The sequence below is a fragment of the Moschus berezovskii genome, chromosome 17 (genome assembly GCF_049115385.1).
Source record: "Moschus berezovskii isolate FMDL1 chromosome 17, NW_MosBer_1.0, whole genome shotgun sequence".
Lineage (NCBI taxonomy): Eukaryota > Metazoa > Chordata > Mammalia > Artiodactyla > Moschidae > Moschus > Moschus berezovskii.
In genome coordinates, this window is record NC_142476.1 from 39,747,149 (window position 1) to 39,766,925 (window position 19,777).

The 19,777-nt window shown below is 49.0% G+C and overlaps 1 protein-coding gene and 1 long non-coding RNA gene across 5 annotated transcripts in view; one reads left to right on the forward strand and one right to left on the reverse strand.

Annotated features, from left to right (window-relative positions):
- The window catches only part of KAZN (kazrin, periplakin interacting protein), a 1,099,220-nt gene that overhangs the window by 1,070,803 nt on the left and 8,640 nt on the right, over positions 1-19,777 (forward strand). For all 3 annotated transcript variants that reach the window (XM_088845337.1, XM_055419253.2, XM_055419255.2), the window contains 3 exons: positions 11,620-11,851; positions 13,187-13,288; positions 13,796-13,962. In XM_088845337.1, coding sequence (XP_088701463.1) covers positions 11,620-11,851; positions 13,187-13,288; positions 13,796-13,962 — 501 coding nt within the window. The remainder of the gene's footprint in view (positions 1-11,619; positions 11,852-13,186; positions 13,289-13,795; positions 13,963-19,777) is intronic.
- The window catches only part of LOC129551372 (uncharacterized), a 76,477-nt gene that overhangs the window by 1,326 nt on the left and 55,374 nt on the right, over positions 1-19,777 (reverse strand). Inside the window, exon 4 of one of the 2 annotated variants that reach the window (XR_008685062.2) lies at positions 13,774-14,134. The exons of the other annotated variant lie outside the window; for it this stretch is intronic. This is a non-coding gene — a long non-coding RNA (uncharacterized LOC129551372). The remainder of the gene's footprint in view (positions 1-13,773; positions 14,135-19,777) is intronic. 2 annotated transcript variants of the gene reach the window in all.

Here is a 19,777-nt window from a genome sequence, read left to right on the forward strand (position 1 = left end):
AGGGGGCTGAGGGTAGGAAGGCAGGCTGGTTTAGAAGCCGGAAAAGCAAATTGCTGAGTATCCTGGAGAATGATTCCGAGGTGGCAGGAAAAAGAGATGAGACGGGATCTGAAACTCAGGCAGTAATTCCCAGGAAAGCCAAGTAAGAAGGCCGTGGCCCTCATCAGAAGGTCTGCTGCTGCTAAGTCACTCCAGTCGTGTCCGACTCTGTGCTACCCCATAGACGGCAGCCCACCAGTCTCCTCCATCCCTGGGATTCTCCAGGCAAGAACACTGGAGTGGGTTGCCATTTTCTTCTCCAATGCAGGAAAGTGAAAAGTGAAAGTGAAGTCGCTTGGTCGAGTCCGACTCTTAGCGACCCCATGGTCTGCAGCCTACCAGGCTCCTCCGTCCATGGGATTTTCCAGGCAAGAGTACTGGAGTGGGTTGCCATTGCCTTCTCCGATCAGAAGGTCTGGACCTTCCTAAACGACATGGTGGGGGAGGGGTGGAGGAGTGGGGAGATTGGGGGGCGGGGAGGAGGGAAGGGCAGGGTAGAGCTTGTGGCTCCACTGAGCTTCCCCTCCTGAGTGTCCTACAAGCACCTCACATCCACAACAGACCCTTACCCAGTGTCTGCCTCCAATCCCCAAAAGCTTACCACTCTGGGTCACCCAAGCTGGAAACCCCACCCCCACCCCACCCCCTTCCATTTCCCACTGTTACTTGAGCAGGGTGGTGCTGCCTGCCTCACCTCTCAAAATTCAGGATCGCTGCCCAAGTTCCCCCCAAATCCAGCTGACCCCTGAGAACCTCCCAGAGCCAGAAAAGGTTTGGAGTCAACTCATCAGCCAGATGTGAATAGAGTTTAAGCATTTCTAACTGAACTGAAGAGCCCAAGCAGGACTGTTTCCCAAAACCAGGGCTTAGGCACTGGACACGCAGGGCCTCTGGAGCAGGGAGGAGCCTTCATTTAATGGCTCTGTTCTCTGCAGAATCCTGGCCTGTCTCTAACTTGCCCTGTAACCCTGTGCTCTGTGGAACTTGGTTTCTCCACCTGTGAAGTGAAGGGGGTTAAATTAGGACAGTGGCTCTTTAAACCTTGGGCGATCATGGCCTATTTGAGAATCTTATGAAAACTTCTGAAACTTGCCCCAGAAGAAATACAAAAACTTCACAACTTTGCATTCTGGGACTCTCTAACCCATCCATGGAACTTTGAGGTGTCTGTGAACTCTAGGGTAAGGACCCCAGTGAGGTCATCTTTGAGAACACATCCTGTGTGACTCTAGGCATGACATTACCCTCTCTGGGCCTGGTTCCCCTTATCTCTAAAATTTATTGTTGTTGTTTAGTTGCTAAGTTGTGGCCGACTCTTTGCTCCCACATGGACTGTAGCCTGCCAGGCTCCTCTGTCCATGAGATTTCCCTGGTAAGAATATTGGATTGGGTTGCCATTTCCATCTCGAGGGGAATCTTCCAACTCAGGGATCGAACCTATGTCTCCTGCATTGGCAGGCAGATTCTTTACCACTGAGCCACCAGGGAAGACCCTATCTCTAAAATACTAATGACAAAATCCACCAACCCCTGCCAACCTATTTTATTTGACCACCATGGCATCAAGACAGGATAGATATGCTTCAGTTCAGTTCAGTTCAGTCGCTCAGTCGTGTCTGACTCTTTGCTATCCCATGAACCACAGCACGCCAGGCCTCCCTGTCCATCACCAACTCCCGGAGTTCACTCAAACTCATGTCCATCGAGTCGGTGATGCCATCCATCCATCTCATTCTCTGTTGTCCCCGTCTCCTCCTACCCCCAATCCCTCCTAGCATCAGAGTCTTTTCCAGTGAGTCAACTCGTCGCATGAGGTGGCCAAAGTATTGGAGTTTCAGCTTTAGCATAAGTCCTTCCTATGAACACCCAGGATTGATCTCCTTTAGAATGGACTGGTTGGATTTCCTTGCAGTCCAAGGGACTCTCAAGAGTCTTCTCCAGCACCACAGTTCAAAAGCATCAATTCTTCGGCGATCAGCTTTCTTCACAGTCCAACTCTCACATCCATACATGACCACGGGAAAAACCATAACCTTGACTAGACGGACCTTTGTTGGCAAAGTAATGTCTCTGCTTTTTAATATGCTATCTAGGCTGGTCATAACTTTCCTTCCAAGGAGTAAGCGTCTTTTAATTTCATGGCTGCAATCAGCATCCACAGTGATTTTGGAGCCCAAAAAAATAAAGTCTAACACTGTTTCACCATCGATATGCTTAGCCCCCTTTAAAAGATGGAGAAAATGAGGCCAGAGAAATAAAGGGCACAAAGTCATACTACAGAAGATTCAACTTCAAAGTAAATTTCCTTTCTACTCTCCCAAGGCACCTTTGTGTTAAAAACATCAATGATGTATTAATAGCTCCTGCCACTATTCTTTGGAGAAGGAAATGGCAACCCACTCCAGTGTTCTCGCCTGGAGAATCCCAGGGACGGGGGAGCCTGTTGGGCCGCCGTCTGTGGGGTCGCACAGAGGAGGACACAATTGAAGTGACTCAGCAGCAGCAGCAGCCACTGTTCTTTCTGGAACACCTAATTCATCCTAGACCCTGTGCTAAGGTCTTTACCCTCTCTTACCTCTTTTAGTCCTGGAGGCAAGCAGGAGTAGCCCCATTTTATAGAGGAGGAAATTGGGGTGCAATGTCTCAGATCTAAGGGTGATGGAGCCAGAAGGCCTCATATTTTTTATGCTGAATAATGACTCAGATGATTTCGAAATTCTGTGCCCAAACTCACATTTCAAGATCTGACCTGTTTCCTGTTTGGGGAGCATCAGTGTCCAATTTTATAAAAAGCTTGAATTACTTTTAAAATCATCCTGTTTTATTCACCTTCGGCACTTACAGTAGCTCATACCAACAGCTGGGCAAGTGCTGCCAAGCCGAGGCCCCATGGGGACAACTTTAATGAAAAGAGAACTGTTTGGAAAGGCAGGCGTGCATTAATTATCAGCATGCAGCTGGATATTGCTGATTATAAATGGACCTCTCAAATAGGTTAATCAAGGTGCCTCCTCCCACCCTGCGGCCCACATCCCGATGCACCTCTGATTTGCTGAGCAGACCCTTCCTTAAGAGGGAAAAGAAGTCTTCTAGTCCCTATCAATGGAGAAGGCAATGGCAAGCCACTCCAGTACTATTGCCTAGAAAATCCCATGGATGGAGGAGCCTGGTAGGCTGCAGTCCGTGGGGTCGCTAAGGGTCGGACACGACTGAGCGACTTCACTTTCACTTTTCACTTTCACACATTGGAGAAGGAAATGGCAACCCACTCCAGTGTTCTTGCCTGGAGAATCCCAGGGACGGGGGAGCCTGGTAGGCTTCTGTCTATGGGGTCACACAGAGTCGGACACGACTGAAGTGACTTAGCAGCAGCAGCAGCAGTCCCTATCAAAGCCTCAACAGCATGTGATTCAGAGGCCATGAACTTAAGCCCCTTCCCTGGGCAAGAAACCAACAACAGCTGGGCCTGGCAAGGGTCCCTCTAAAGGGATGAGGCTGCAGCGGGTCACTCAAGCACCTTCCTGTCTTCAAAGGGAGCTTGTTTTGGCCAGAAGACTCCAGCTTGGGAGCTAGGTTTTGGGGAGCCTCCTGGGAGACTGGAGCTGGCGCCCCTCCTCGCCTGGCCTTGCTGTCTTCCTTGCATGCATGCTTATGTGCGTGCTGCCGCTTCAGGCATATCTGACTCTGTGTGACCCTATAGACTCTAGCCCACCAGGCTCCTCTGTCCATGGGATTTTCCAGGCAAGAATCCTGGACTGGATTGCTGTGCCCTCCTCCAGGGGATCTTCCTGACCCAGGGATCGAACCTGCATCTCTTATGTCTAACCTGCATTGGCAGGTGGCTTCTTTACCACTAGTGTCACCTGGGAAGCCCACTGGACTCTAAATCAGAAGCTCTGGGGCACTAGCCAGGTGGAGAGCCACATGCACCACCCCCAGTCCTGCCCTCCGGAAGCTGATGGTCCAGTGGGCCACTGGCCTGCTGAGCAGCAATTACCCAGCATGACAGTGCAAGGGCTCCACAGAGACTCTGGGCACCAGGAAGGGTCCTGACCTAGCACAGGGGTCCTGAGGCTTTAGGGAGAACCGCATCTCAGCAGAGTCTCGCAGGAGTTAAGCAGGGGAAGAGGGTGGGATGGGAGGCCTGGAGGTGGGGAGGTCCTGGCTCTTTGGGGGCAGAGTCAGAGGTTCTGGGAGGCTGAGGGGCAAGAGGAGGGGAGCAAAGCCAGGAGCCCACCTTCCTGCTCTCAGTCCATCTTCCGATGAAGTGTCTGCTGCTATGCGTGCAGCATCAGTCTGACTCAGCCTGGAGAACACAGCCCCTGTGCTCAGATCATTCATTTGTAAAGTTCCACGTGTGATGGAACTCTGAAGGGAATTCTTAAAGAGGCAGAGCAAACAGGTCAGGGAGCGAGCTCAGACAGCATAGAGCCAGCCTCTGCAACATGGGAGCTGATGCCTAGGAGGGGAGGAGAGAGCCCAGGCGGGGCTGGAAGAAAATGGGTGCCTGTGAGGTAGAGAACCCCACTATCTGAGGACAAACACAGTGCATCCCAGAAGTGCTCCCAGCTCCAGCCCAGTGGGAGCGGGAGCCTGCACCCTGTGAGGTCACCCCAAGGACTTTTGATATTATCTCTGCAAAGGGACGCCATGGGAGAGTTTCTTTGTTTTATTTAAATCGATTGTTCTTTTTTCCTCTTTTATGAACTTTTTATTTTTTGACCACTTTTGTGTGTGTGTGTGTGAGTGGGATAGGGATCTCAGTTCACTGACCAGGGGTTGAGCCTGTCCGTGGTGGAAGCACGGAGTCCTAACCACTGGACCACCAGGGAATTCTGTTGCTGACTTTTCATTAATTGAGTGTTGAGCTATACTTCTTTTAATTATTGCTCTATAGTTTACAATATACACACTTCACTTAACACTATCTTCACATAATATTATCCAACTTTGTGTGTAGTATAACATGCTTTTTTCCTCCTGCTATTGTGCTGTCATTTACACACACACACACATGCCATAATACACTGTTATTATTTTTTTGAACTGGCCGTTATCTTTTAAGATTAGCAAATAAGGAAAATATTTACCAAGATAATTTACCATTTCCAATCTTCTTCTTCAAAAAAAGTTTTATTGTGGTAAAATATCCATAAAATGTACCACCTTAAACTTTTTTTTAGCATACAGTTCAGCAACGTTACTTTACCGGCTTCCCTGGTAGCTCAGCTCGCAAAGAATCCGCCTGCAGTGCAGGAGACACCTATTCGATTCCTGGGTCAGGAAGATCCGCTGGAGAAGCGATAGGCTATGCACTCCAGTATTCTTGGGCTTCCCTGTGGTTCAGCTGCTAAAGAATCCTCCTGCAATGTGGGAGACCTGGGTTCAATCCCTGGGTTGGGAAGAGCTCCTGGAGAAGTGAATGGCTACCCACTCCAGTATCCTGGCCTGGAGAATTCCATGGACTGTATAGTCCATGGGGTCGCAAAGAGTTGGACACGACTGAGGGGCTTTCACTCACTCACTCAGCAGTGTTAAGTACATTCACATTGTTCTGTAGCCATCACCACCATCCATTCCAATAACTCTTTCATCTTATAAAACTGAAACTCTTTCCCCATTAAACACTAACTCTCCATTCTCCTCTTTCCCAAGTAAGCCAACAACCATCACTCTACTTTTGAATCTAACTACTCTCAAGTTCCTCACATAAGTGGAGTCACATAGTATTCGTCTTTTTGTGACTGGCTTATTTCATTATCATAATGTGCTCAAGATTCATCTGTGTGTTGGTGCCAGCCTTTTTAAGGTTGAATACTGCTCCACTGGGGAGAAGGCAATGGCACCCCATTCCAGCACTCTTGCCTGGAAAATCCCATTGACGGAGGAACCTGGTAGGCTGCAGTCTGTGGGGTCGCTAAGAGTTGGACACGACTGAGCGACTTCACTTTCACTTTTCACTTTCATGCATTGGAGAAGGAAATGGCAAGCCACTCCAGTGTTCTTGCCTGGAGAATCCCAGGGACAGAGGAGCCCGGTGGGCTGCCATCTCTGGGATCGCACAGAGTCGGACACGACTGACACGACTTAGCAGCAACTGCTCCACTGGGGCTGAATACAAGCCCATTTGGCTTATCTGTTCATCCATCTATGGATACTTGAGTTGCTTCTACCTTTTAGCTCTTGTAAATAGTGCTGCTATGAACACAGGATGTGCTGATATATCTCTTCAAGGCCCAAATTTCAATACTTTTGGACATACACTCAAAAGTGGAATTGCTGATACATATGGTAATTCTAATTTTAATTTTCTGCAGAACTGGCATAGTTTTCCACAGTGACTGTACCACTCTACATCTTCACCAACAGTGCACAAGGGTTCCAATTTCTCCACATCCTTGCCAACACTTGTTTTTTTTAATAGTGGCCATCGTAATGAGTATGAAGTGGTATTTTATCATAGTTTTGGTTTGCATTTCCCTAGGAGATCAATCCTGGGTGTTCATTGGAAGGACTGATGCTAAAGCTGAAACTGCAATACTTTGGCCACCTCATGCGATGGGTTGACTCACTGGAAAAGACTCTGATGCTGGGAAAGGTTGGGGGCAGGAGGAGAAGGGGACGACCGAGAATGAGATGGCTGGATGGCATCACCGACTCTGTGGACATGAGTTTGAGTGAACTCCGGGAGTTGGTGATGAACAGGGAGGCCTGGCGTGCTGTGGTTCATGGGGTCGTGGAGAGTCGGACACGACTGAGTGACTGAACTGAACTGAACTAAATGATTAGTGAAGGGCTTCCTAGGTGGCGTAGTGGTAAAGAATACACCTGAGGTAACTTGGGTTCAGTCCCTGGGTCAGGAATATCCCCTGGAGTAGGAAATGACAACCCTCTCAAATATTCTTACCTAGAAAATTCCATGGACAGGGGAGCCTGGCAGGCTACAGTCCAAGGGGTCTCAAAGAGTCGGACTCAATTGAACATGCAAGCACACATGCACATACACACAATGACTAGTGATATTGAGCATTTTTCCATGAGCCTATTGGTCATCTTTATATCTTCTTTGCAGAAATGTCTCTTCAAGTCCTTTACCCATTTCTGAGTCGGGTTGTTTGGTTTTTTTGTTGAGTTCTGTTGTTCAGTCACTCAGTCATGTCCAACTCTTTGCGAATCCATGGACTACAGCACTCCAGACTTCCCTGTGCTTCACCATCTCCTGGAGTTAGCTCAAACTCATGTCCAGAGAAGGCAAAGGCACCCCACTCCAGTACTCTTGCCTGGAAAACCCCATGGATGGAGGAGCCTGGTAGGCTGCAGTCCATGGGGTCACTAAGAGTTGGACACAACTGAGCGACTTCCCTTTCACTTTTCACTTTTATGCATTGGAGAAGGAAATGGCAACCCACTCCAGTGTTCCAGCCTGAAGAATCCCAGGGACAGAGGAGCCTGGTGGGCTTCCATCTGTGGGGTTGCACAGAGTCACACACGAGTGAAGCGACTTACCAGCAGCGGCAGCAGCATGTCCATTGAGTCAGTGATGCCATCCAGTCATCTTATCCTCTGTCCTTCTCCTCCTGCTTTCAAGCTTTCCCAGCATCAGGGTCTTTTCCAGTGAATCACCCCTTCACATCGGGTGGCCAAAGTGTTGGAGTATTGTTGAGGTTTAGGAGTTCTCTTTATTCTTTCATGTAGTCCAAATTTCCATGTGGTTATTATTAATATTTTCTTTCCTCCTGAAGAAATGCCTTTTACATTTCTTGTAGTTCATTCCTCTGATGTGAATTCTTTGGATTTTGCTTGTTTAAAAAAGTCTTTGTTTCTTCCCTGATTTCTAAAGACTTTATTTTTAGAGCAGTTTCAGTTTCACAGCAAAACAGAGGGAAAGTTGGAGATTTCGCGAAAGTCTCTTGCCCTCACACATGCATGGCCTCCCCCTTATCAGCATCCCCCACCAGCTGGAACATCTGTTTCAGCTGAACTGACACTGACACACCATTGTTACCCAAAGTCCACAGTTCACATTAGGGCTCACTCTCGGCGCTGTGTATTCTATGGATTTGGACAAACTTGTGGTAGAGTGCGTCCATCATTACCATACAACACTGAATAGTTTCACCTCCCAAAAACTCCTCTGTACTCCACCTATTCATCCCTCCCTCAAACCCTGGAAACCACTGATCTTTTTGCTGTCTCCATAGTTTTGCCTCTTCCAGAATGTCATACTGTTGGAATCATACAGTATGTAGCCTTTTCAAGTTGGCTTCCTTCACTTAGTAATATGCATTGAAGGTTCCTCTGAGAGTTTTAAATAGAGGGGTGACATGATCTGATGGATATATTTAAAAGGCCATCTGGCACCCACAGGGGAAATGGATTAGAAGGAGCAAGGGGGTGAGGTGGGGGCAGTCAGGAGGCAGTTGCAGAAATCTATGCCAGAGGTGGCCATGGCTTGACCCCAGAAAGGGAGGCAAGGGGACAGACACACTGACCAGAGTGGTTGATAGATGGACAGGGTGGGGGAGGGGAGAGGCAGGGCAAGTGAGAGCCTGGAACTGGGAGACAGGACAGGCATTTCATCTGGAGCTTGTTAAGTTTGAGATGCCTGTGACAGCCAGGAGATGTCAAGAGGGCAGCCCGTTAGGATCTCGGGCTCAGAAGAGGGAGGAGAGTTATGAGTTTGGAGTGTCTGTTAACAGATGTGATCCGGAGCCCTAGAAATGGATGTCAGCCAGAGACAGGAGAGTGAGGGGTGGAGAAAGGAAGGGGTGAGGAGGGAGGCTGCTGCTGCTGCTGCTAAGTCGCTTCAGTCGTGTCCTATTCTGTGCGACCCCATAGACGGCAGCCCACCAGGCTCCCCTGTCCCTGGGATTTTCCAGGCAAGAACACTGGAGTGGGTTGCCATTTCCTTCTCCAATGCATAAAAGTGAAAAGTGAAAGTGAAGTCGCTCAGCCGTGTCCGACTCTTCAAGACCCCATGGACTGCAGCCTACCAGGCTCCTCCGTCCATGGGATTTTTCCAGGCAAGAGTACTGGAGTGGGGTGCCATCGCCTTCTCCGGAGGAGGGAAGATGTGCCCATTATAAGGCAGCATCTACCCAGATACAGAGCTCAATACAGTCTTGGAAGGAAGGAAGCAAAGAGCCGTGAGGACACCAGCAGGACCAGCGGCATAATCCGCTAGCTCCACCCTGGGGAAGGGACTAGAGGGGCTCCAGAGGCATGGAGACCAGTGAAAGGTCGAAGTTCAGGGGAGAAATGACGGTGCCTAGAGCGAGCAGAGGAGAGGAGAAAGGAGGAAGCTGAGTCCGAGCAGGTGGAAAAGCCCACCCAGGTCTCCAGCTTGGCCAGTAAGGTGCTCTCCTCACAGTCTCCACTCCACCTCCCTGCAGGGAGTGGGTTTGGGGCGCTCCTTCTGCCAGCTGCAGGGGGCAGTATCACTCTGTAGGCCCATCATTTCCATTTCACATCCAGATCCCTGCATGGTCCCCCAAGGCTCCCACTCAGGCACTGCAGTTCACTGCCTGGCATTCAGTTCAGTTCAGTCATTTAGTTGTGTCTGACTCTTTGCAACTGCATGGACTGCAGCATGCCAGGCTTCCCTGTCCATCACCAGCTCCTGGATCTTACTCAAACTCATGTCCATCGAGTCAGTGATGCCATCCAACCATCTCATCCTCTGTTGTCCCCTCCTCCTTCTGCCTTCAATCTTTCCCAGCATCAGGGTCTTTTCCAGTGAGTCAGTTCTTCGAATCAGGTGACCAAAGTATTGGAGTTTTAGCATCAGTCCTTCCAATGAATATTCAGAACTGATTTCCTTTACGAATGACTGCTTGGATCTCCTTGCAGTCCAAGGGACGTTCAAGAGTTTTCTCCAACACCATAGTTCAAAAGCATCAATTCTTCGATGCTCAGCTTTCTTTAGAGTCCAGCTCTCACATCCATACACGACTACTGAGAAAACCATAGCTTTGACTAGAGGGACCTTTGTTGGCAAAGTAATGTCTCTGCTTTTTAATATGCTGTCTAGATTGGTCATAGCTTTTCTTCCAAGGAGCAAATGTCACTTAATTTCTTGGCTGAAGTCACCATCTACAGTGATTTTAGAGCCCCCCAAAATAAAGTCTGTCACTGTTTCCATTGTTTCTCCATCTACTTGCCATGAAGTGATAGGACAGGATGCCATGATCTTAGTTTTCTGAATGTTGATCTTTAAGCCAACTTTTTCACTCTCCTCTTTTATTTTCATCAAGAGGCTCTTTAGTCCTTCTTCACTTTCTGCCATAAGGGTGGTGTCATCTGCATATCTGAGGTTATTGATATTTTTCCCGGGAATCTTGATTCCAGCTTGTGCTTCTCCAGCCTGGCATTTCTCATGATGTACTCTGCCTAGAAGTTAAATAAGCAGGGTGACAATATACAGCCTTGATGTACTCCTTTTTCTATTTGGAACCAGTCTGTTGTTCCGTGTCCAGGTCTAACCATTGCTTGTTGACCTGCATACAGAAATTTCTCAGGAGGCAGGTCAGGTGGTCTGGTATTCCCATCTGTTTCAGAATTTTCCATAGTTTTTGTGATCCACACAGTCAAAGGCTTTGGCACAGTCAATAAAGCAGAAATAGATGTTTTTCTGGAACTCTCTTGCTTTTTTGATGATCCAACGGATGTTGGCAATTTGATCTCTGGGTTCCTCTGCCTTTTCTAAATCCAGCTTGAACATCTGGAAGTTCACGGGTCAGGTGCTGTTGAAGCCTGGCATTACCTCAGGTCATTTTTTAAAGTCCTTCTGCAGGTGGGAGGCACTGGCCTCATTCCTTCTTCGAGGCTGCCACCCTGTGGTGAGCAGGAGAATAACAGCTGAGAACCCCATCCTTTTGTCCACTTGGGGAGTATTCCTCGTGCACCTAGTCCACCCGCACACATGCGGCACTGCGCAACGTTCAGTGTGGGATACAGAAAACCTAAGATGTGGTGGTGGGGAGAGGAGTTGGAATATGCAAAACTTGGGGTTTAAATATGATTCTAAGACGTGCCACTTTGTGACTCTGGGCAAAGTCCAGGGAGAGCCTGGCCCCAGACAAGGTTCCATGGGCCTCAGGGCTTCTGCAGTGGCCTCTGGGATGGGGGCGGGGCGGGGCGGGGGTTGGGAGGTCCCCAGTCCCCAGCGGTGCTGCTTACTGCTGCATTCATTCCTGCGGCTCTGTCACCGTCCCTTCCCGCTCTCAGTGTGTCTGAATGTGGTCTTCTCTCTGCCTGTGCCCTCTGTCTGTTGATTCTTTATTATTCTCTGGGGCTCGCCCTGCTTCTCGCTCTCCCCCTGTCTCTGCCTCCCTGTCCGCCTCTCCCCTCTGTGTCTCTGTCCCTCTCCCCGTCTCTCCGGCTCCTCCTCTCCCCCTTGCTGCCCTGTCTTCTGTCTCTCCGCTCCACCACCGTTCCTATCCATCTCTGTGACTTCCCTGGCCCCCTCACCCCGTTATTTTGCTTCTCTCTCTGGTCATCTCTGCCCATTTCTCCCTGTCTCTCTGCTTCTGCCACCTTTCCCCACCCATCCCTCTCTCCGGCTGTGTCTCTCCTTACCAGCCTGTCCAAAGCCGCTGACCTGGACCATCACTGGGTGGCCAAGGCCTGGCTCAACGACATCGGCCTGTCCCAGTACTCCCAGGCCTTCCAAAACCACCTGGTTGACGGGCGGATGCTGAACTCCCTGATGAAGCGGGACCTGGAGAAGCACCTGAATGTGTCCAAGAAGTTCCACCAGGTCAGCATCCTGCTGGGGATCGAGCTGCTGTACCAAGTGAACTTCAGCAGGGAGGTGAGAACCAGGATGCAGGGCACCTTCTGCAGCCCTGCTTTCCCTTCTGGAATCCGCGGTCTGTCCATCCAACCATCTGCCCATCCATGCATCTCTCCATCCATCCATCCACCTTTCCACCCATCCACGCATCCATCCCTTTCTTTCCCCCTCCCTCCTTTCAACAACTGCTTATTAGGGATGGACCAGACCCTGTGCTCAATTCAGGGGGAAAGGGAAACACTCATTCTCCAGGAACTCACTGCATATCAGGGGCAACCATGAAGAAGCTTATGGCCACAACATCATGGAAGGTTGTCCCAATGAGGGAAGCCCAGGGTTTTATGAAAATCCAAAGGAAAAGCTTTTAGAGGGACAAGAGAAGCCTTTCCAGTGATAGTGACAGCTAAACTGAGACCTGAAGGGAGGAATTCCGGGTAACAGTCAATAGAAGGTATGAGGGGAAAAGCAATCTAGCAAGGGAACAGCATAGACTAAGACCCAGAAGATAGATCTGGGCTGTGGCAGCAGAACTGAGACTCCTGTGTGTTTCTGAGCTGGGTTTGAGGTGGAGGAGTGAATAGGGATGCTGCCAGGTAACCAGAGGACTGTGGGGCACACTGTGGAGTTTATACTCTGAGTGCCCCTTGTTCTGATCGCTGCCAAGCCAGAGAGCACAGGGTGTCTACTTCAGCTTCCCCCAAACCTAGTACATCTCCCCAGTTACTCCCCCTCGGGCGGGGCCCTGGGCTTCTGGGGCTGAGTGCAAATGGCTTACTCTTCTCAGAGCACTGACAGAGCACAGGTAGTTCAGGGTCAGGGGGAGAGGGACAGAAGAGGGAGCTTTTGGCCTTCTCAAACACCCAAGCCAGAGCCCTGGGCACAGGAAGTGATGAGGACACAGGCCCTGGCCCCCTGTGAGCCCCAGTCTAGTACAGGAGGTGATGTGTGGGAAGAACATGACGGTGAAGTGTGGAAATAGGCAGCCTCATTTGGGGCATCCCTCAAGAGACATGCACTGAGCCCCTACTCAGGTCAGGTGAGCAGGGGTGGGCTATACAAACTAGGCAGGTGGGGGCTGGGCTACACAAATTAGGCAGCTGCCGTGGGTCCCACCTGGCCCCGCACTCTGCATGCAGGTGGCTCTGCCTCTAGGCTCCTCCATCCCTGGAAGCAGGCTTCTCCCCATTTCCCAGAAGGAAAGGACTGACATGGCTAGAGCAGCCGTGGATGATCTGGCCAGAACCCCTCACATCAGCATGCTGAGGTCCCTGCCAGCACCACAGACCCTCACTCCCTGTGTGATCTCGGCATGCCCCCTTGGACCCCCAGCTGACCCACTCTCCCTCCCGACAGGCTCTCCAGGAGCGCCGGGCCCGCTGCGAGACACAGAACATAGACCCGGTGGTCTGGACCAACCAGCGAGTGCTCAAGTGGGTGCGAGACATTGACTTGAAGGTGAGGGGTGATGGCGGGCATGGGGGGTGGTGACTCTTGGGCATATGCAAATCCTATGCCAGTCTGTGTACAAATTCAGTATCCATCTTTGTGTGGGCTGGGTATCATTTCCCAGGCTGGCAAGAAGAGCCTGCCTTCTGTCACTCAAGAGGCCAGAACTACTTCCCCTGCCCACCCCTTCCCATCCCATAGTGAGGGTGCGGATGCTGAGCCATCCTCGCTCTCTGACGTCAATGAGGGGTTGAATCCACAGCCATCTTCTCCCTCAGCAAGCATTTATGGGCCGCCTGCCTAGGTCTGGGGTCTATCAGTGACAAAACAGCCCAGTCGCTATTCTAAGGGCCCTAAAAAGAGTGAGGGTGGGGTTCCCCCTTAGGATTAAATACACTAGTCCCCGGGGGGCAGGGTCAAGCCCTTGCTCTTGAGGACATGTTCCCCCGGGGTATCCCCGCCCTCAGGCCAGCAGGGTGGTCCCCCAGGCTCACCAGCCTCGTGCCTTGCCCTCAGGAGTACGCAGACAACCTGACCAACAGTGGCGTCCATGGCGCCGTGCTGGTGCTGGAACCCACGTTCAACGCTGAGGCCATGGCCACTGCCCTGGGCATCCCCAGCGGGAAGCACATACTCCGGAGGCACCTGGCGGAGGAGATGAGCGCCATCTTCCAACCGGCCAAGTGAGTGTAGGCTGCCGGTAGCAGCTTCCGGCTTTGGCAGCAGATGGTTCTGACTTCCGGTTGGTCCCGGCCGCAACCTTCCTGGGTCCCTCTTGTTCCTTTGTGACACAGCGTTCTCCTTTTACGGATCCAGGCTCAGAGAAGTGAAGTGCTTTAGCCTCAGTGTCATAGACTAGAAAGAGGTAAAGGAGGAGTCAGCTTTTGAATAGTGTGTGGTGCTTCCCAGGTGGCTCTAGGGATGAAGAATCAGCCTGCCAGTGCAGGAGAGGCAAGAGACCCAGGGATGGATCCCTGGGTAGGAAATGGCAAGCCACTCCAGTGGAAAATTCTTGCTTGGAAAATTTCATGGACAGAGAAACCTGGTGGGCTACAATACATGGGGTCACAAAGAGTCAGACACAACCGATTGCTCACACATACTCACACACGCAAACAAACTGGGCATTTAGAGAAGGGAGAAAGGTCAGCATGTATGAGGCAGGCCATGTGACTGTGGGGTTTGAGCTGAGGAGGATTTGCACTGGCCTGAGGTTTCCATGGTCATTCCAGGTAGGACTGACATGGGGACAAAGGTTTGGAGACAGGGCTAGGCGTGTTAGTGGTGTTTACCATCCAGGTGAGCAGACCATGTCAGCCCTTCTACCCCAGTCTCTTCATCTGAAAAGTGATCAGGGAATAAACACCTGAGTAGGTAAACTAGGCCCCTCCCAGTGGTCTCTCTCCTTACGATGATGTGCTTAGGGTTAGATGACCATTTATTGAGCACATGCTGTGTGCAGTTACATCCTCATAACAGTACTAAGCAATCAGTTTCACAGTCTCTCTTTTATAGTTGGAGAAACTTGTTTAAAGGGCCCAAGGTACTTTCCTAAGGTCAAACAACTAGTAAGTGGCAGAGCCCAGATTTGTCCTTTATTCTATTAGTATGGTATATCATGTTGATTGATGTTCAGGCATTGAATCAACACTGCATTCCAAGGATAAATCCCAATTGGTCGTGGTGGTCATGGTGTATAATCTTTTTATATGTTGCTGGATTAGTTTTGCTAGTATTTTGAGGAAGAATTTTGTATTCATATTTACAAGGAATATTGATCTGTAATTTCCTTGTGATATTTTTGTCTAGTTTTGGTATCAGAGTGATACTGGCCTCATAGAATGAGTTGGAAAGTTTTCCCTCCTCCTCTGTGTTTTGGAAGAGTTTATAAAGTATTGGTATTCATTGTTCTTTAAACATTTGGTAAAACTCGTCAATAAAGCCATCTGATCCTAGGCTTTTCTTTGTGGTAAGTTTTTTTTTTTTTTAATTATTACTAATCCAATCTCTTTACTCATTGTAGATCTGTTTAGATTTTCTGTTTCTTCTGGAGTCAGTTTTGGTAGTTTATATCTTTTTTTATAGGATCTAAAAAAATTTTTTTAATTGAAATACAGTTGATTTACAATATTGTATATTAGTTTCAGGTGTACACCACAGTGATTCATATATATATATAAGTATTCCTTTTTAGATTCTTTTCCCTTTTAGATTATTACAAAGTATTGAGTATAGTTCCCTGTGCTATAAAGTAGGTCCTTGTTAGTTATCTATTTTGTATAGTAGTATGTATTGTTTATATCTTTCTGAATTTGTTTCATTGAGGTTAGCTAATTTGTTAGTGTATACAGTTGATCATATGATCATTTTCTTGTAATCCCTCTTATTTATGTAAAGTTATCCCCTCTTTCAGGCTTCTCAGGCGGCACTAGTGGTAAAGAACCCATCTACCAATGCAGGAGACGTAAGAGACATGGGTTCCATCCCTGGGTCAGGAAGATCCCCTGGATGAAGGCATGGCAACCCACTCTAGCATTCTTTCCTGGAGAATCCTGTGGACAGAGGAGCCTGGCAGGCTATAGTCCATAGGGTCACACAGAGTCAAACATGACTGAAGCGACTTAGTATGCATGCATCCTCTCTCTCATTCCTGGTTCTAGTAATTTGAGTCATCACTTAACTCTTAGTCAGTCTGGCTAAGGTTAGTTTGTTTTGTTAACAGATGCCAGATTTGAGGGCTTCCCAGGTGGTACTAGTGGTAAAGAACCCTCCTGCCAGTGCAGGAGACACAGGGTCAATCCCTGGAGCAGGAACATCCCCTGGAGAAGGAAATGACAACCCATTTCAGAATTCTTGCCTGAATCCCATGGACAGAGCAGCCTGGCAGACTACTGTCCATGGGGTCACAAAGTGCTGGACGTGACTGAAGCAACTTAGTACACCAGATTCAAACCGAGGCCTGAGTATTCAATCCCCAAACTACATGGGGCCTCAGAGAGCAGCCAAGTCACACCCCATTCAAACCATCAGGCCTGAGTATTCAATCCCCAAACTACATGGGGCCTCAGAGAGCAACCAAGTCACACCCCATGTTATGCAGCCAGAACAAAATTAGGCATCTGTCACAAGGTCCAGGTGCCCTGGCTGCCCTTCCCCAACAGCAGGCGCATACCCAAGCAGTTCCCATAGACCCTGCAAGCAGAATCATCAGTGCTCTTGTGAAATGCAGATTCCCGCATCCCTGACTCAGACCTGCAGGACCAGTATCTGCTGGCAGAGCCCGGGAATCTACATTTTCAGCATTTTAAGCATGCTTCAGTTCAGTTCAGTTCAGTCGCTCAGTCGTGTCTGACTCTCTGCGACCCCATGAATCACAGCACGCCAGGCCCCCCTGTCCATCACCAACTCACGGAGTACACTCAAACTCATGTCCACAGAGTCGGTGATGCCATCCAGCCATCTCATTCTCCGTCGTCCCCTTCTCCTCCCACCCCCAACCTTTCCCAGCATCAGAGTCTTTTCCAGTGAGTCAACTCGTCGCATGAGGTGGCCAAAGTATTGCAGTTTCAGCTTTAGTATCAGTCCCTCCAATGAACATCCAGGATTGATCTCCTTTAGAATGGACTGGTTGGATCTCCTTGCAGTATAAGGGACTCTCAAGAGTCTTCTCCAGCACCACAGTTCAAAAGCATAGATTCTTCGGCGATCAGCTTTCTTCACAGTCCAACTCTCACATCCATACATGACCACGGGAAAAACCATTGCCTTGACTAGACGGACCTTGGTTGGCAAAGTAATGTCTCTGCTTTTTAATATACTATCAAGGTTGGTCATAACTTTCCTTCCAGGGAGCAAGCATCTTTTAATTTCATGGCTGCAATCAGCATCTGCAGTGATTTTAGAGCCCCCCAAAATAAAGTCTGACACTGTTTCCACTGTTTTTCCATCTATTGCCCATGAAGTGATGGGACCAGATGCCATGATCTTTGTTTTCTGAATGTTGAGTTTCAAGCCAACCTTTTCACACTCCTCTTTCACTTTCATCAAGAGGCTTTTGAGTTCCTCTTCACTTTCTGCCATAAGGGTAGTGTCATCTGCATATCTGAGGTTATTGATATTTCTCCCAGCAATCTTGATTCCAGCTTGTGCTTCTTCCAGCCCAGCGTTCCTCATGATGTACTCTGCATATAAGTTAAATAAGCAAGGTGACAATATACAACCTTGACGTACACCTTTTCCTATTTGGAACCAGTCTGTTGTTCCATGTCTAGTTCTAACTGTTGCTTCCTGACCTGCATACAGGTTTCTCAAGAGGCAAGTCAGTTGGTCTGGGATTCCCATCTCTTTCAGAATATTCCACAGTTTATTGTGATCCACACAGTCAAAGGCTTTGGCATAGTCAATGAAGCAGAAATAGATGTTTTTCTGGAACTCTCTCGCTTTCTCCATGATCCAGCGGATGTTGGCAATTTGATCTCTGGTGCCTCTGCCTTTTCTAAAACCTGCTTGAACATCTGGGAGTTCACGGTTTACATACTGCTGAAGCCTGGCTTGGAGAATTTTGAGCATGACTTTACTAGTGTGTGAGATGAGTGCAATTGTGCGGTAGTTTGAGCATTCTTTGGCATTGCCTTTCTTTGGGATTGGAATGAAAACTGACCTCTTCCAGTCCTGTGGCCACTGCTGAGTTTTCCAAATCTGCTGGCATATTAAGTGCAGCACTTTCACAGCATCATCTTTCAAGACTTGAAATAGCTCAACTGGAATCCCATCACCTCCACTAGCTTTGTTAGTAGTGATGCTTTCTAAGGCCCACTTGACTTCACATTCCAAGATGTCTGGCTCTAGGTCAGTGATCACGTTATCGTGACTATCTTGGTCGTGAAGATCTTTTTTGTACAGTTCTTCTGTGTATTCCTGCCACCTCTTCTTAATATCTTCTGCTTCTGTTAGGTCCATACCATTTCTGTCCTTTATCGAGCCCAAGCACCCTATCCTCAGCTGGTAAAGAATCCTCCTGCAATGCGGAAGACCTGGGTTCAATTCCTGGGTTGGGAAGATCCCCTGGAGAAGGGAAAGGCTACCCACTCCAGAATTCTGGCCTGGAGAATTCCATGGACTATATTGTCCATAGGGTTGCAAAGAGTTGGACACAACTGAACGACTTTCATCTTCACCCTATTCCATGAGCCATGAATCAATAATAGGTCAGGAAAAAGGTTTTTCTCCTCAGAATTTTCCACTTTCCTCTACCTTCCTTCTGGAGCCTTGTGATCTGTAACAAGCTTAAGATATTCTGAGCCCTGGAGGGGTAGGTCTAGCTAAACGTTAGCCATGTGACTAATTCATTAGCATTCATGTGATACTTAAACCCTTGACCCCCCTCCCAGGAGGTATCTAAGATTAGTGGGTGAACACTAGTGGAGTTTCTGGGGGTGGGGCACAGATAGGGTAGGTTCTTACGTTGTTGGGAGGTCAGCATCTCCTTCAAGAACTAGATGAAGGCAGATATCAGGATGAAGAAGAGGGAAACTGACTCAGTTTAGGCTCCTCATTTTACCTCTAAGGAATCTGAGGCTGCTCAGGCAGGGAACTAGAAGAACCAGACCTCAAGCTGGTCTCCCTGTTATGACCTCTTTCCTTGGTGCTTCTTCTCTCCATGAGTCAACATCATGGCTGACAACTCAAAGTCTTCATGTGGGATTTTGGAACCTTGCGGCCCTTTGCTGAGACCTTGCCATGGGCCAGGGGAGCAAACTTGCAGTTGGCTGGGGGGAGACAAACTCCATGAATTTCTAAGGAATTTTAGAGCCCACTTCTGTTCGTATAAGAGTCCCCAGCTAAACCAAACACCAGGGAAATAGTGGTCCCCAGGCAGGTGGTGAGACATTTGGAAGGTCTGATGGGTTTATATTAACCAGGATCTATGGGTTTTGCCTAGGACATGTCTTTCATGGTCTCAGCATCTCATCCTGCCTTCTGCCTTCTTGCTCCTTTTCCTTCTCTGTTGCTGAGAGAAGGCAGGGCAGCTTTCCAGAGAAAGGGCAGGGCAGGTGGTGCTGGTCTTTTGGGGTGAGTCCTCCCAGAATGATCAGATTGGATGGAAAGATTCCAGTTTGAGAAAACATCCTGAACCATTGCAATAGGATTACAGACCAACCCAGGACTCCATCCCAGCTGAATCCCAGGCTGGGTGGACCAGGGTGATGGTCACCACGACAACCCTTCACATTAATATCATATGTCATCTTCAATAAAGTGCTGTCACATCCCTTGTTTCACTCGCTTCTACTCCTCACAAAGAAAGCTGAGTGAGAAGGAATCATAGCCTCTTTGATGAATAGGGAAACAGGCTTCAGAGAGGTGCTGTGACCTGCTCGTGACTAGAAAGGAGTCCGTGGCAATGCTGTAATCTATCAACCTCTGACCCTCCACCACACTAGGAAGCCTGGAGAGGGGCTAATGATTGCCCGATTCTGCTCCCCGGGAGATGTGACC